Source organism: Panthera uncia, unplaced genomic scaffold, assembly GCF_023721935.1.
Source record: "Panthera uncia isolate 11264 unplaced genomic scaffold, Puncia_PCG_1.0 HiC_scaffold_746, whole genome shotgun sequence".
In the NCBI taxonomy this organism is placed as follows: domain Eukaryota; kingdom Metazoa; phylum Chordata; class Mammalia; order Carnivora; family Felidae; genus Panthera; species Panthera uncia.
This window is the reverse complement of record NW_026059920.1, coordinates 1-13,998: the sequence shown is the minus strand read 5'-3', so window position 1 is coordinate 13,998 and position 13,998 is coordinate 1. Positions and strand designations below refer to the sequence as shown.

General features: G+C 60.6%; 1 protein-coding gene across 1 annotated transcript; it reads right to left on the bottom strand.

The window, feature by feature from the left end:
- Nucleotides 1–1,865: 1,865 nt before the first annotated feature.
- On the bottom strand, nt 1,866–11,551 carry LOC125918395 (myosin regulatory light chain 10-like). The gene is made up of 7 exons (XM_049624396.1): nt 11,442–11,551; nt 9,271–9,363; nt 8,703–8,778; nt 7,753–7,857; nt 4,588–4,666; nt 2,405–2,453; nt 1,866–2,109 (listed from the first exon to the last, which is right to left on the bottom strand). The coding sequence occupies exons 1-7, from the start codon at nt 11,532–11,534 to the stop codon at nt 2,011–2,013; spliced, it is 594 nt and encodes a 197-aa protein (XP_049480353.1). The 5' UTR covers nt 11,535–11,551; the 3' UTR covers nt 1,866–2,010.
- Between the last annotated feature and the right edge of the window lie 2,447 nt (nt 11,552–13,998).

The following is a 13,998-nucleotide window of genomic DNA, read 5'->3' as shown; positions in this document are numbered from 1 at the left end:
CTCACACAAAAACTTCCCGTGAATGTTCACAGCACTGTTATTCATAAGAGCCCCCAAAGTGGGAACATCCCTCATGCCCATCCGGAGATGAACGGAGGAACACAGTGTGGTCTAGCCATGCGACGGAATGTTATTCAGCTATAAAGAGGAACGAAATACCGCAACACAGATGAGCCACGGAAACATTACGCTAAGAAGCCAGACACAAAAGGCCATATATCGTATGACTCCATTTACGTGAAATGTCTAGAGTAGGCAAATCCATAAAGAAAATACATGGGTGGTTGCCAGCATAACTTGGCACAGAACGGATGGGGAATGATTGCCAACGACTTTCTCTCTGGGGGCAATGGTAATGTTCTAGATACAGACAGTGGTGATGGTTGCATGACCCTGGGAGTGTACTAACAGCCACTGAAGGATACACTTTAAAAACGGTGGATTTTATGGTACGTGAATTATATATCTCAATAAGAGGTTATTTTTAAATATATTCTCATTAAAATAAGTTAAAGAAGGAAGTATACTCTCTTGGTGTGTGTGTCTTGTTCTTTTTTAAAGACTTTAAATAATCTCTACACCCAACGTGGGGCTCGAACTCACAACCCCAAGAGCAAGAGTTGCACACTCCTCCGACTGAGCCAGCCAGGTGCCCCTTTTGTGTGTCTTCTTCCGCACAATGTCATAGATCAGAGTCACCTTGTTACGGCGCGTGTCAGCTTAGTCTTACAGCTGTGTGGTGTTCCAATGTGTGGACATCTTACCATTTATTTATTTTAAGGTTTATTTATTTTTGAAACAGAGAGAAAGAGAGCACAAGTCGGGGAGGGGCAGAGAGAGAGAGGGAGACACAGAATCTGAGGCAGGCTCCAGGCTCTGAACTGTCAGCACAGAGCCCAACGTGGGGCTCGAACCCACAAACTGAGTTCGTGACCCGAGCCGAAGTTGGACTCTTCACTGACTGAGCCGCCAGGTGCCCCGGATTTTTGAAAAGTATATTCGGGATACGAGATCTTTGTCAAAATCTATTCCCAGCACTGGGCTTTGCCTTTTCACACTCTTCAAGGTGTCTTTGCTGAGTGGAAGTTTTTTTTGTTTTTTTTTTTTTTTTTTTAATTTAAAAAAAAATTTTTTTTTTCAACGTTTTTTATTTATTTTTGGGACAGAGAGAGACAGAGCATGAATGGGGGAGGGGCAGAGAGAGAGGGAGACACAGAATCGGAAACAGGCTCCAGGCTCCGAGCCATCAGCCCAGAGCCTGACGCGGGGCTCGAACTCACGGACCGCGAGATCGTGACCGGGCTGAAGTCGGACGCTTAACCGACTGCGCCACCCAGGCGCCCCTGAGTGGAAGTTTTTAATTTTGAAGAAGTCCATTTGATGAGCTTTTATTTTATGGTTGGTGCTCAGTGCATCCTGCTCAAGGAGTCCTCGCCTACTCCTTACGTGTCCCTCGCATCCACCCCCTCGTCTCCACCTTCTTGGCCTCAGCCCAGCTCCCAGCTGCCGGGTCCCCTCTGGGCTGCTCCGACCCCTCTCCCCGTGTCTCCACCCCGATTCTTGTCTTCCTCACTGCGTGGCCTTCTGGCTCAGGGACAGGGCTTGCTCCTCTGCTGTGTCCCCCGGACTGGCACGGGGTCTGGCCCGCCCTAGGTGCCCAACCAAAGCTCCATAAATGAAGGCAATGTCCTGTGGCCCAGCTGGGGACCGTTAAAACTGTCAATTAGCTCTAAACACCAGCTCATCAGGAACATTTGAGCAAAGCTGGGGAAGTGAAAATTTTGGAAAAACCAACAACGCGGGAATGTTTCGCTGTCTCCCCCACCGGGGCATTAATCACAAAAACTCAGGCCTTGCTTGCACGATTTATTCTTGCTTTGCCCCCAGCCCACGGGACGAGGGGAGCGTTTTCTTTACACACATTGGCTGTGGGGCCTCCCCAGTGGCCACCCCCGAAACACCGCCAGTGTTTGCCGCCTCCGAAGGTGGGGGGGGGGGGCCCTTGGACCCCTAGTCCTTCTCTTCGCCGTGGGTGATGATGTAGCACAGGCTCCTGTAGTCCAGGTTGCCACACACGTCTGGAGGGAAAGCCGCGAACATCTGCTTGACCTGGGGGAGGAGCAGGGAGTTGGCCCGGATGAAGGTCGGGAGCAGGGGGTCACCCGAGGCCGCGGGGCACAACATTGTTCCCCTCTCTGCGGTTGGAGGCAGGGATGGAGGGCCCAGAGGCCGGGGTCCCACGGCCGCCCCCACCCATCCTTGTTCTCATCCAAGGGGGTCAACACCTCAGCATCTGAGGAAGAGCGATCTCCAGAGGAGGGGCTGCTGAGATGGGCCCGGGCCGGCCCGCACCTTCCAGAAAGATCAGCAGCCCCGGGCGGAGCCCTGAAAAGCCCGCACTTACCTCCTCCTCACTGAACCGGTCCGCCTGGGTCATGAGTTTCTCTTTGATGCTGCTCAAAGAAGAGGAAGGGCCACGTTCAGGGGAAGGGCCACCCCAGGCGTGCACGCGCAGATTCCGGGGGTCATGAGGGCAGGCAGGCTGTGGGGAGGAGCCCTGCCCCAGGAGGCACCAACCAGATGTCTGTGTCGCCTGGGGTGGACCCCTCACCTCTCGGCCTCAGTTTCCTCCTTGGTAACACAGACTTTCCTCCACACATCAGGCGGGGACCAAAAGAAGTGAACTTGGGGCCCTGACATGACCTTAGGGCCCACTCTGATGTCCCATCATGCAGTAATAATCAACCTCCAGGTCACGGAGGGGAGCCCCTCCTTCTCAGTTCTAGATGGACCACTAGTTCAGCTGGTGCCTCTGGCTGACGTCTGCAACCGGGCTTTCGAGAGTACAAGCTGCTCGCGCTCAGCCAGGGGTCGGGCTGAGCCCGTGTCCTGCCCGGGTCTCGTTTGCTCCTCCTGGCCCTGGAAGTGAGAGCCAGCGGTCCCCCATCACCGAGGGAAACCAAGGCTCGGGAAGGGTAAGGATTTGTGGTGGCAGGTGGGGCCCGTGTCCCTGGGTGGTCCTGGGGAGCAGCTGTCCGCGGGGCCTGGAGGAGCAGCAGGAGGTGGGGCAGGACAGGACTAGATGGGCCCTCAGGGGACATGGCGGGCGGGGGAGGGACCCCAGGCCCGAGCGCCAAGCGTCCCGTGGCGCCAGCATGGCAAGCCCGCTAAAGGCCGACGCACATTTTCCATTATTTACGTTACTGTGGGACAGTCACAGTTTCCAGCTCTCCGAGCTGGGGACTGTTCACAGACTCCGTCGCTGGCAGAGCCTCTGCTGTGGCCTGCCTGGCGGGCAGCCACGTCCTCCGGGTCCGATACCCCGGGGGGTGGGGCCTTCGGTTCCCAAACTGGGTCCGTAAGGTGTTCCTGGCCCCGCACTGGTGGATCCCGACCACCGCGGGGGTCGCCCTCAGTGCCCCCCCGGGGGCCCCCAAGATGGGTGTGGGAACCGTGGACCCCTGGAGGAGGGGTGAAGGAGAGGGTCCCAGCCTGCAGGAACCCCGAACGTCCCCTTGTCTACCCCTGGCGAGCATGTGACTCACAACTTTGGGGGCTGGGGGTCGGTGAGAAGGTGTGAGAGTAGACAGACCCTCCCTGTTTCACCACTGCCCAGCCCCCCCACCCCCACCCCTGTTATGTGATGATTCTAGCAGGCAGCCAAGTCAAGGCCTCAAGCATCACAGTAATCCTTCAGAAAGCCCGTGCCTGGGGAGGAAACTTGCCTGTGTCCGGGTTACCCACAGGCCCAGAGAGACCTTGGAGGCTCTGAAGGGACCGCCCAGGGACAGTTCCGTGTCCTAATCCCTGGGCTTGCCACCCTTGCCCCCAGCCCTTAGCTCTCTGCTCAGTGCTCTCGCTGGGCTGAGGATAGCAGGCGTCCGAGCCCCCACCTCTACAATGCCAGCCCAGTGGCCCGCCAGACAGCTGCCCTCAGCCGCTCACGCTGCGCATCCCCAGCTGAGCTGGTCCCTTCCCGTGTCCCCTCCCCCATACCTCTCCCCAGAACCCTGGATCCTATTGGCACTGGCCTCTGGTGTTTCAACGACCCATCGGCTCCCCTCTGTCCCCACCCTCGCGATGACCGTAACCCCGTCCTTCCTCCACCAGGCTGGGGGTCATCTCGCCCCATCTGACTCCACCTCAGGCTCTCCCATGCCCCCAGGGTGGACCCGGAGTCCAGCCACCCCCTGGCCAAACTCGCAATGCCAAGCCCTGGCCTTTCACCGCCGTGTTCCTGCATCTAGAATGTTCCCTCCCCCAGCCTAGGCAACCCATAGTTGCCCTTCAAGGCCCCCCTCTACCGCCACTCCCTCTCACCACTGGGAAACCCACCCCTGGTGACTCCATACTCCCTGTACAGTTCCACACAGAAGTGGGGACACTGAGGCCCAGACAGGGGAAGGGGCACATCGAGTGACGGCTCAGCTGGGCAGGGCGGCGCCCTCCTGGCTCCCGGTCGCACGGTGCCTGAGCATCGGGTCGGGAGGACACTGAGCCGCCATCCAGCCTGACTTCACTCCAGCTCGCTTATCACCTGAGCCTCTGGGGACAGAAAACCCAGAACGGAGGACAGAGGGGACTTACAAATCAGCCTTGACGAAACCTTTCCCTTCGGTGTCAAACACCTTGAAGGCGTGGAGAATGGTCTCCTCTGGGTCCGTACCTGGAAGCAGGACACGCAGGCAGGGGGAGAGCTAGGGTGACGAGGCCAGGCCAGGCCAGGGCTGGGCGGGGGCTGGGGGTGGAGGGGCTTCCTCCCCTCCAGAGCGGGGGCCAGACCCAGTGGAAGCAAGAGAAGGGAGACTCCTGAGAAACAAGGAGTGGGAGCAACAGAAGGGCTGTGAGCGGCCTGCCCCGCGGTGCGTGGACACCCCAACTGAGCACTTGGTTCATGCCTCCCCCTCCTGACGACTGGCCTGATTTTGGAGACGGAGGAACTGAAGCTCAGAGGTCGTGATTAGTGAGGTGGGGGCGGGGCACAGCCAGAGCAGCCCCCGCTTGACCACCCCCGCAGCGCGGGTTTGGCATCAGAAGTGTGTCGACTTCCACAACAGGGTCGAACGCCCAGCCCCCGGTTGTGCAGATGGGGAGACTGAGGCCCAGAGAGACTCAGGGTCTCGCCCAAGGCCTCACGGCTTCTGGATGACGGCAGGTGACCTGGTGACCCTTGCCTGAGCGCCTTGCCCTCTGCCACACTGCCACCCTGCTCACCGCAGCCCAGGGACGTCCCCTTCTTTCTTCGAGGCCCAGCTACGTCACCAGTGAAACGGAGGCAAGGACGGTGGTTGCTGCCCGCCTCCCAGGATCAGTTGACAGAGACGGGTCGTCAACGGTACAGATCTTGTCAAACACGGATTGATCACGGTCACAGACACCTCTGAGTGCTCCGTGCCATTTTATCTCATGGAACCCCCAGGACACCCCGTGGGGTAGGTATTGATGTCCTCAGTTTGTCAAAGAGGAAACTGAGGCAGAGGGGGGCTCTGTGCTTGCCTGAGGCCCCCACTAATGAGGGGTGGGAGGGTTAGAAGCCAGGTCTTTGGACTCCAGAGCCCTCGCTTATTGTGTTGCTCTGGGCTCCTGCCCGGTGGACTGGAGCCTTGCTAGGACAGGAGTCTTGCTGTCCGGGTCATTCGGTGCCTCTGAGGCTGGCCGAGCGACTGAGTGCTGGCCTGGGGGCTCATGGAGGGCACGGCAGTGGGCTTCCTCTGGGGAGGGCAGCGGGGAGCCCGTGTGCCCAGCCCAGAGGCTCAGCCCAGGGTCCAGCCGGGGCAGAGCCCCAGACCCTCACAGCCTGGCCGCGAAAGCAGAGAAGGGGTGCCCGAGGGATTATGGGGGGGGCTGGTGGGAGCTCTCGGCCTCCCAGGGTTTTTGAAGAGCCCCGGCAGTAGGGGCAGGTGGCTCCGGCCCACTTTCCTGAGGACCAGCCACCCGGGGCTCAGGCCCAGTGGCCGGACAGTGACCACAGCCTGATCCTCCCGTCTCTCCTCCCAGAGACTCTCTGCCCCGCGGACTGCGAACCTCACCAGATGGGGTGCAGCGGCCGTTGGGACCAAGTGTCCGCGCCCCAATTAGAGGGTGAGGCGGTGCCTGTCCTAGCCCCCGGCTCCTGTCCCCACCACTGGCCAAGCGTGCAGGCTCAGCCAAGTTCACATGACAGGCTCAGATGGAACCCCTGTCCTGCCACGCCCGCAAAAAATGAGAAAAAGCTGCAGTCTCTTGGCCCCGCCTGGCCCTGGGTCATAACAGTTAGCTCAGCAGTGCACGACATGAACTTCAGGCCTCCCTGCAGAATCACTGGCCGGGGTCACGCGTGTCTTTCCCAAGAGCGGACCCTGGGCCCAGCCCCTGGGGCCCAGTTCCAGCAATAACCCCTAACGGCTTCCCGTCCCGGAGGAGGGCCAGGCCCAGGCTCCATGTCTGGCCCTCGGTCTCCTCGTCGCTACCAGTGGGAGGGTGGGGCTGTTAGGTCACAGGTCAATTGTTGGCCTTCTAGCTCCAGGATCAGGCAGGACAGTGAGGACAGCGTGTGTAGAGGTTATTGTACCTTCTGGCAGGACACAGCCCATGAGGGTATTATGATTTCTTGCCAGACGCAATCTGTGATGCTGCTGGGGGTCCACCCCTGCAGTGGGGTTGATGGTGGCCCCCAGAACATACGCCCATGTCCTCGTCTCCGGAACCTGGAAATGTCACCTTACTTGGAAAAAGGGCCTTTGCAGATGTAAGGAAATGTTGAGATGGGAAATCACCCTGGGCTAATCACCCTGGGCTGGTGGGCCCTATATCCAGTGACAAGTGTCCTGCTGAGCTCAAGGCAGGGGGAGACGGACAGACAGAAGAGGAAGGAGCAGTGTGGCCACAGAGGTAGGATCTCCCCTAAAGCCTCTTGCCAGATGTCGGGCTTCCAGACTCCACAACTGAGAGAACACGTTGCTGCTTTTGCGAGCCACCAGCTTGTGGTTATTAACTAGAGTGGCCTCAGGAAACGAACACAACCCCATTTTGCAGACAAAAAAACCGAGGTGCAAAGCAGACGAGCCTTGCCCGGGGTCACCCTGGGGGTCAGTGGGAGGGCATCAGGCAGCCTGAGGGTGGGGGGTGACAAGGCTCACCTCCCAGAGCAGCCACAGCCCAGACTGGCCATTCCTTCTGACCCTAGAATCTTCCAGCCCAGGAAGATGTTACTCAGGGGTGGAAGGTAGCTCGCCGCGGCCCGGAGAGAAAGGGACAGAGTTGCCCTGACCCCAGGGTATGGTGGTAAGAGCTGGGAGCCGTGGTTAGGTTCTCTCCCCCGCCACTTTGATGCTGGGACACCTGGGGCAGGGGTGGTGACACCCCTCAGCCCCTTGATCCTTTCCCTGCAAGCTGTGTGAGTGACCTGTCCAGCCCCGGGGTCAGCCACAGGAACTTCCAGAACCCCCTCCGGTGCCCCTGCTCCCATCGGCAGTGGGTAATGAGGCAGAGCAGGTAAGACGAGCGAGCCCGGGGGGTAGGGAAGCAGGGCTGGGGCCCGTCCTGATGGTGGGCGGAGGGTTTTCTCACAAAACTGTCCCATTGGCGCCCCCCACCCCCAGCCCTGCAGGCGGGTGTTATTACAGTTACCGCTACTCTGTGGTGTAGAGGCCCCTGGGGCGGGGTGTGTGCACCCAGGGGGCTGGCATCCGGGGGCTACACCTCGCTCCCGGCTGTCCGCACACAGGGCCAGGCTGCCCAGCCGCTCCCCGGGGCCACCGGGGCCTCACTCACCCTTCAGCTTCTCCCCGAACATGGTCAGGAAGACGGTGAAGTTGATGGGCCCGGGGGCCTCCTTCACCATGGCCTCCAGCTCCTCGTTCTTCACGTTGATGCGGCCTGGAGGAGGGGAGGAGTGGGGACACCCAGGAGCATAATGAGGGACACAGGGGCCCCTGCCTGCAGGCAGTTCCAGGAGAGCAGAGCTCAGGACCAGGGAGCGTCCTACAGGGTCTCCCAGCTCAGCTGTCCTCAGGCCCTGCCTACCTGCCCGGGGACCTCAGGAAGGGCGACACATTCAGCCACAGTCAGCTCTCCCAGCCTCCCCCACTCCCGCCACCACCTCAGCCTCCTTAGAAAGGAGAACCAGTTGGCGATTATCCCTATTTTGCAGATGAAGGAACTGAGGCCCAAAGAAGGTGGAGCCCAGGTGCATAGGGGCCGGAAGACCTGGGCCTCGGGGCTCATGGGCCCCAGGATGAGGTCAACTGGAGGTGGGGGACTCGGGTTCCCCATGGTCCCAGCGGACAGTCACATCTCCAGGAGCTCCAAGTTCGTTCAGACGGGACTTGGTTATGCCCTCTCCCCCCGGCCTGACCCCCACCCCATTCATGCCTGAAGGCCTCTCCCTGGGCCCTTAGAGGTGCAAAACCCTCCCCTGGTAACCAAAGCCGGGAAGCCTTGAGCCCTGCGGACGTGTCCAGCCTCTTGCCCCAGCATCCCCCACTGCTCTCCTGACCCCTGACCCCACCCGGGCCTTCCAGACCAGGCCTTTGGAAGGGCCATTCCCGCACCTGAAGGAGCACACCCCCCCCCCCCCCGCCAACCTTCCAGGCACTGGCTGCCCCTCCCCTGCCCCCCAACGGCACCCAAGCCCCTGTTGTCCCCAGCCGCCCACTCCTCCCGGAAGGGCTGGGCTCGGTTCCGCCCCAAGCCCGGAACCTCCACAGCTGCTGGTCACGCACCCAAGGCAGCAAAGGTGTCTCTCAGGTCCTCCTTGTCGATGAAGCCATCCCGGTTCTGGTCCATGATGGTGAAGGCCTGGTGAGACGTGGGTACTGAACGGCCAGCGACCCACCCACCTGAGCCCGGGCTTCCCAGAGCCGCCCCCCACCCACAGGGGCCATGCTGCCTGGGTAACAGCCGTACAGACCCCTCCGGCCAGCCGCTGTCCCGGCTCAGATGGCACCAGCCAGAGAGCGTCGGCTAACCCACTCTGCTCCCGTTGCGTGCTGGGCGCCACGCCCGTCCCTCCCCCTCATGCTCACAGCAACCCCATTTTACAGACAGGGAAACTGAGGCTCAGAGAGCAGAAGGACTCTCCCGAGGTCACACAGCAAGCAAAGGAGGGGCGGGGGCTGCCCAAGGAAGACAAGTCACATCTCTAGACGGGGAGGGGCACCGGGGTGGCCCCTAAGAAGGGTGATATCATCATCCCCAGGGACTGAGGGCGACCCAGGCCTCGCCGGCCCCATGGGTGCTTTCCATGCGTTGCATTAACCCTCCCGATGGCCCCAGAGGGCACTGACCAACCTCTTTAAACTCCTGGATCTGGGACTGATCAAACATGGAGAAGACATTGGAGCTGGCTCCGCCCTCCGCTCTCTTGCGGGCCCTTCTCGGTGCCTGTGAGATGCCAGCGGGGGGCATTGCAGAAACCCTTCCGCTGGAGGTCAGCCAAGCACCCGGCCCGCCCTTTCGTCCCACCTCCCAGAGTGTCACAGTCCCAAACGACACGGCCACCCCCGGCTGCGGGGTGTAGCAGACAGACAGGGCTCCTGAGGAAGCCTTGCGGATCCGCTGAGGCCAGAGGCCTGGGAGCCCCCTCCCCACCCCACGGGCCAGTCAGTGGCTTCCTGAGCTGGCGGGGGGAGACCCAGGCAGGACAGCAGAGAGGATACCGTCCGGCCACGGCTCCCTGTGTCCATCCCATCTGCGGGCTCCCCTGCACCCACCCAGGGCCCGGCTCAGAGTGCAGATCCGTCGGGAAACGGCTGCCCAGAGCTCAGGGCCCATCTCTGCAACAGGTAGAGCAGGAGGCCACCCACGTGGAGGGTCTCCGGCCAGCCTTCCTGCCTCTACTTGCTTCTTTCAGGATATCAGGGGCCTGAGAGCCCACAGTTACGCATTCCCTGAAAGCTCTGGGTCCCCAAGATTCCCCCAGGGGGCCTTTCCCTCAGCAGCCATCACCAGGGCTCAGGCTTGGCTGGCGGTGCAAGCAAGGACAGCCCGGGAGGGGGAAGGCGGGGTCCCCACGGACAGCGGCTTCCCGCCCCCAGCCCCCCACCCCCAGCCCCCTCCTCCATCTCAGCGGGCACCGCCCTCTGTGCCAAGCCCCCTGCCTACCCCACCCCAGAGCGTGGGATCCCCCTGCACCCCAGCCCCTGTGTGGTCTCCCCGAGCTCACTCCTTCCCCCCACCCCCACCCCGCCCCCACCCCCACTCCCCCTCGGGCTCCCAGGCTGACTTATAATTAGCTTTTACTGGGTGCTTTGTCTCCACTAATCCTTTGAAAGGGGGCTGGCAGGGTAGCCAGGACGTTATGATGCTGTAAAACCTCTGTAATATTTATAAATCCCTTCAGACATCATAAAGAAAGGAACCTCCCTGAGGAGCTCATCTCACATAATTACATATACATTTCCCTCTGATTAATAAAAAACAATCACTTCCGTCTGTGGGATATTCTGCCCTTTCTCTTCTCAGACCTGCCCTCGACCTTGGCTTCCCCCATCCCTGCCTCAGCCAGCCTTTCATGTCCCTCTTGTGGAACGTCGCCCCACTGTGTGCCGGGCCCTCTTCCAGAACCCCCAAGAGGAGACGGGACCCTGAGCCCCAGAGCCCTGACCTGCCTTCTGATCTCCTAGCTGGGACCCCGGCCAGCCCAGCTGTCTTGGAAATTGCCTTTTGCAATGTACCCCTAGAAAATAAAAAATCTTCTGAACGGAACACCTCGGGGCAGAAGGGGGTCACCGGACCTGAGTTCTAATTCTGGCTCTGCTGCTCACAGCCCCGTGATATTGAGAAAATCAGTGGCCTTCTCTGAGTCTCAGTGTCCCCATTTATGAAACCAAGGTAATGCCTCCTTCCGAGCATCAGGACATTTATTAGGCAACTGCTGACCTCCAGCCAGGCCTTGTGCCCAGTCCCAGGGACCCAGAGCTGAATCAGGCCCTGTCTTGTCCCCAAGGAGCCCCCAGTCCAGCCGGGAGACAGGTGATCAGTGGAGAGCGATAGAGGGAGAGGCAGACACTGAGGACACAGAGAAGCCCCTGGGCCACTGGGCCACTCAGGGCAGACCTCCCGGAGGGGGTGGCTTCTGAGCTGAGGCTTGACAGCCGGGTCCGAGTTCTCAGGCCAAGAGGAAGATCGAAGGTGTGAGACACAGAGACGTGAAAGAGCGGTGCTGTTGAGACCCTGTAGGGACACCCAAGGGGCTGGAGACAGGGACAGGGGGAGGGCAGCAGGACAGGCCCCATGCCAGTGTGCATGGGACCCAGGCTATCCTGGAATATCAACCCCGACCCCCCAGGAACCATGTCCTCTGTCAATGGGAGCAGAGCCCTGCTTCTGCCATGAAACCTCTAAGCCTAGCCCCCTCCTTCCTCTGCCCTCCTCTTCCTCGTTCCTATCCCCCACCCCCGCAGCTTCAACTCAGCAGCCCCCGCCAAGTCCGGGAAGCAGAGACCCAGATCAGGACCTACGTGGATAGACTGGCCACCCGTTAAGGACCGTCCAGGGTGGGCCAGGTGCAGGGACAACATCAAGGGTGAAGAAAAGGTCAGGACTAGGGACATGAGGTCAAGGTCAAGGATGTCAGTGAGAGGAGCAAGGTCAAGGTCAGGGTGAGTTCAGGCATGAGGTGAAGGTCAGAGTCACAAATGAAATCAAGGTCACAGGATGAGGTCAGAGTTGAGGAATGAGGTCAGGGTCAGGAGGCAGGGCAGCCCCAGCCTACCATGGTCTGGAGTGCTCCCTCTCGACGCAGCAGCACTGGGGGTTCTCAGGGAAGGCTCTTTAAATAGTGCTCCAGATCCGGACAACAGTCTGGAAGGTGACAAAGGACAGGATGAAGGCCTCCCTGCCAGGCACCTGTCTGGGGCCACTCGGAGTGGGTGGGCCAAACCACAGGATCTCCGCCTATACTGGGCCAACCGGATCTCTGCACCCAAGGGACAAAGGCCCGGGAAGGGGCACTCGGCCGAGGACACGCAGCATGTTGAGGCCAGAAACTAGCTGGGAGGACTTGGCCTCGGGCCATCTGAGGTCAGGAGAACTTCCAAGGCAGGGCCACCCCGCACCAGCTGGGGAAACTCAGGGCTGCAACATGGCCCAGCCCCTTGAGCTACGTGCCTCTCAGTGGGTCACCAACCCCCGGCGAAAAGTGGCAGGCAAGCATGTGTCACCCCCGTCAGCCTGGGGAGAGGGTTTCTGCCTCAGCCTGACCCACAAGACCCCTCAACCACGACGACTACTGCCTCGTGGTCATCCCATTACCCGCTCCAGCCCTCCGTCCGTCGACAATGTCCAGGGAGCTGAAAACGCAAAGAGACGGACAAAAGAAAAGTGGAGAGAGGGGGAGACGGGGGAGAACCGGAAAATCAGATCCCCATTCCTCTCTGGCCAGACGTACCCCGGATGTGGCCCACCTCTACCAGGCCCGACCCCGCCCAAGGATTCTCCAGGAGATGGGCCAAGCCGAGTCCGCACCTGCCCCTGGCAGGCCCCCATGTGTCCAGGGCAGCCCAGCAGCCCCCGTCTGCCCGGCCAAGTTGGCTCCCATGTGGGACCCACCACGTCTGATCGGCTGCCAGGGCCGGCATTGCTGGGCTCAGGCAGTGAGCCCACCCGTCTCCAGGCACTGCACAGCTTAACTGTCCCCGGAGCTGGTCTCCAGGCCTCCGGGCCCCAGTACGGCTGATCCCTGCCTTGGGGGAGGGGATGTGATGAGTAGCTAACATTTATAAAACACAGAAGGGCATGTCATGTTCTAAAACGTGTCCTCCCAGTGAATCCTCGCCCCATTTTCCAGGTGAGGAAACTGAGGCTCACACGGGGTAAAGTCACTCATCCAAGGCCGATAAGTGGTGGTGCCAGGATGAGTCTCTCTTTCTAGTCGTTCCAGAAGGGTGCTTCTGGAAGGTTCTGCCCATCCCGATGCTCACCTCCCTGACCTCCCTGAGACCTCTGATGAAATCCTCCACCCTGATCTGGGGCCAGGACTGCCATGCTGTCCCCTGGCAGGGACCAACCACACGCCCCGCAGGTGTTCAGCAGGCTGGGGTGAAGAACCCTGGGGTTCAGGTCCCCGTCCTGCCGAGACTGCTGCGGGAGATGGGCTGGGTAAGTGTGGCGAGGGGCCTGCCCCTTTCTGGGTCCATGTGGAGGGGCCGGTGGCCACCGTCTGCACCTGCTACAGGGAGCCCCCTTTCCTTGCCGGGTCCATGAGCCTGGCCCTGGGGCTTCCTGGCCCTGGGCTTGCTGAGCAGGGAGATACTTGCCATCTGGGGCTTTATACCACCTGCTTCCTGCTGGCCGGAGGCCTCCTCATGCAAGGGCTCGATGCCCCTAAGCTCCTGCCTCTGGGGATCACCACCCAGGACCGCAGAGGGGCTCCGGAGGGCTCAGGACGGTCCTGAGTGAGCGGAGAGCCACCCACCCAGCCTGCCGGGAGGAAGGAAGTGCGAGACAGAATCGCAGTGAGATGTGGATAAGTCACAACAGAGGTTACAAGTGCTTAGCAAACTAGTTCTGATGTTTTCCTTCCCTGGCCTCCTTCTCCATGTTACGAAAGCAGGGAGAGCTGATCAGAAATCCGGTGGAGACCGAAAACTCACGGAAGAGGTGGTTGGGGAAGGTTTGTCCCTGGGGCGAGCAGGGGAGTGGCGAGGGGGCTGGCATGCACTGTGCCCTGAGCAGGGGGTGCTGTGAGCTCCACCCTGTCTTTGGGCGATCCCCTCAGCAACACCTAGACTCTCAGTTTCCCCTGGGGAGAAGTGGTGCCAGCGGTCTGGCCCCCTAGAAGCTGCCACTGGGCCGCTGGGTGCCATGAAAAGGAGGTGGCCTCTGGAATCAAGGGCAGGGTTTGGAAGGCAGATCCCCCTCGCTGACAAAACTCACGGCCTCGTCAGCCAGGTGAGGCTGGGGCGCGTCTATTGTCGTTGCTGGGTCACACTGTTTGGCCCAGCTGACCCTGGGATGATGGCCAGTTCTGGGGGGGGTCGGAGAGACCGCTGAGGGGTCTGTGCTGCCAGCCAGGGG

What these genes read in the sequence shown, in the direction of transcription:
- LOC125918395 (XM_049624396.1), bottom strand. Translation starts at nt 11,534, where the DNA reads ATGTCCCTAGTCCTGACCTTTTCTTCACCCTTGATGTTGTCCCTGCAC. An exon ending in CGGGTGGCCAGTCTATCCAC is followed by an intron (nt 9,364 to 11,441) that starts GTAGGTCCTGAT and finishes GGCATCTCACAG; the next exon opens with GCACCGAGAAGGGCCCGCAA. An exon ending in GTTCGGGGAGAAGCTGAAGG is followed by an intron (nt 4,667 to 7,752) that starts GTGAGTGAGGCC and finishes TCCTGCTTCCAG; the next exon opens with GTACGGACCCAGAGGAGACC.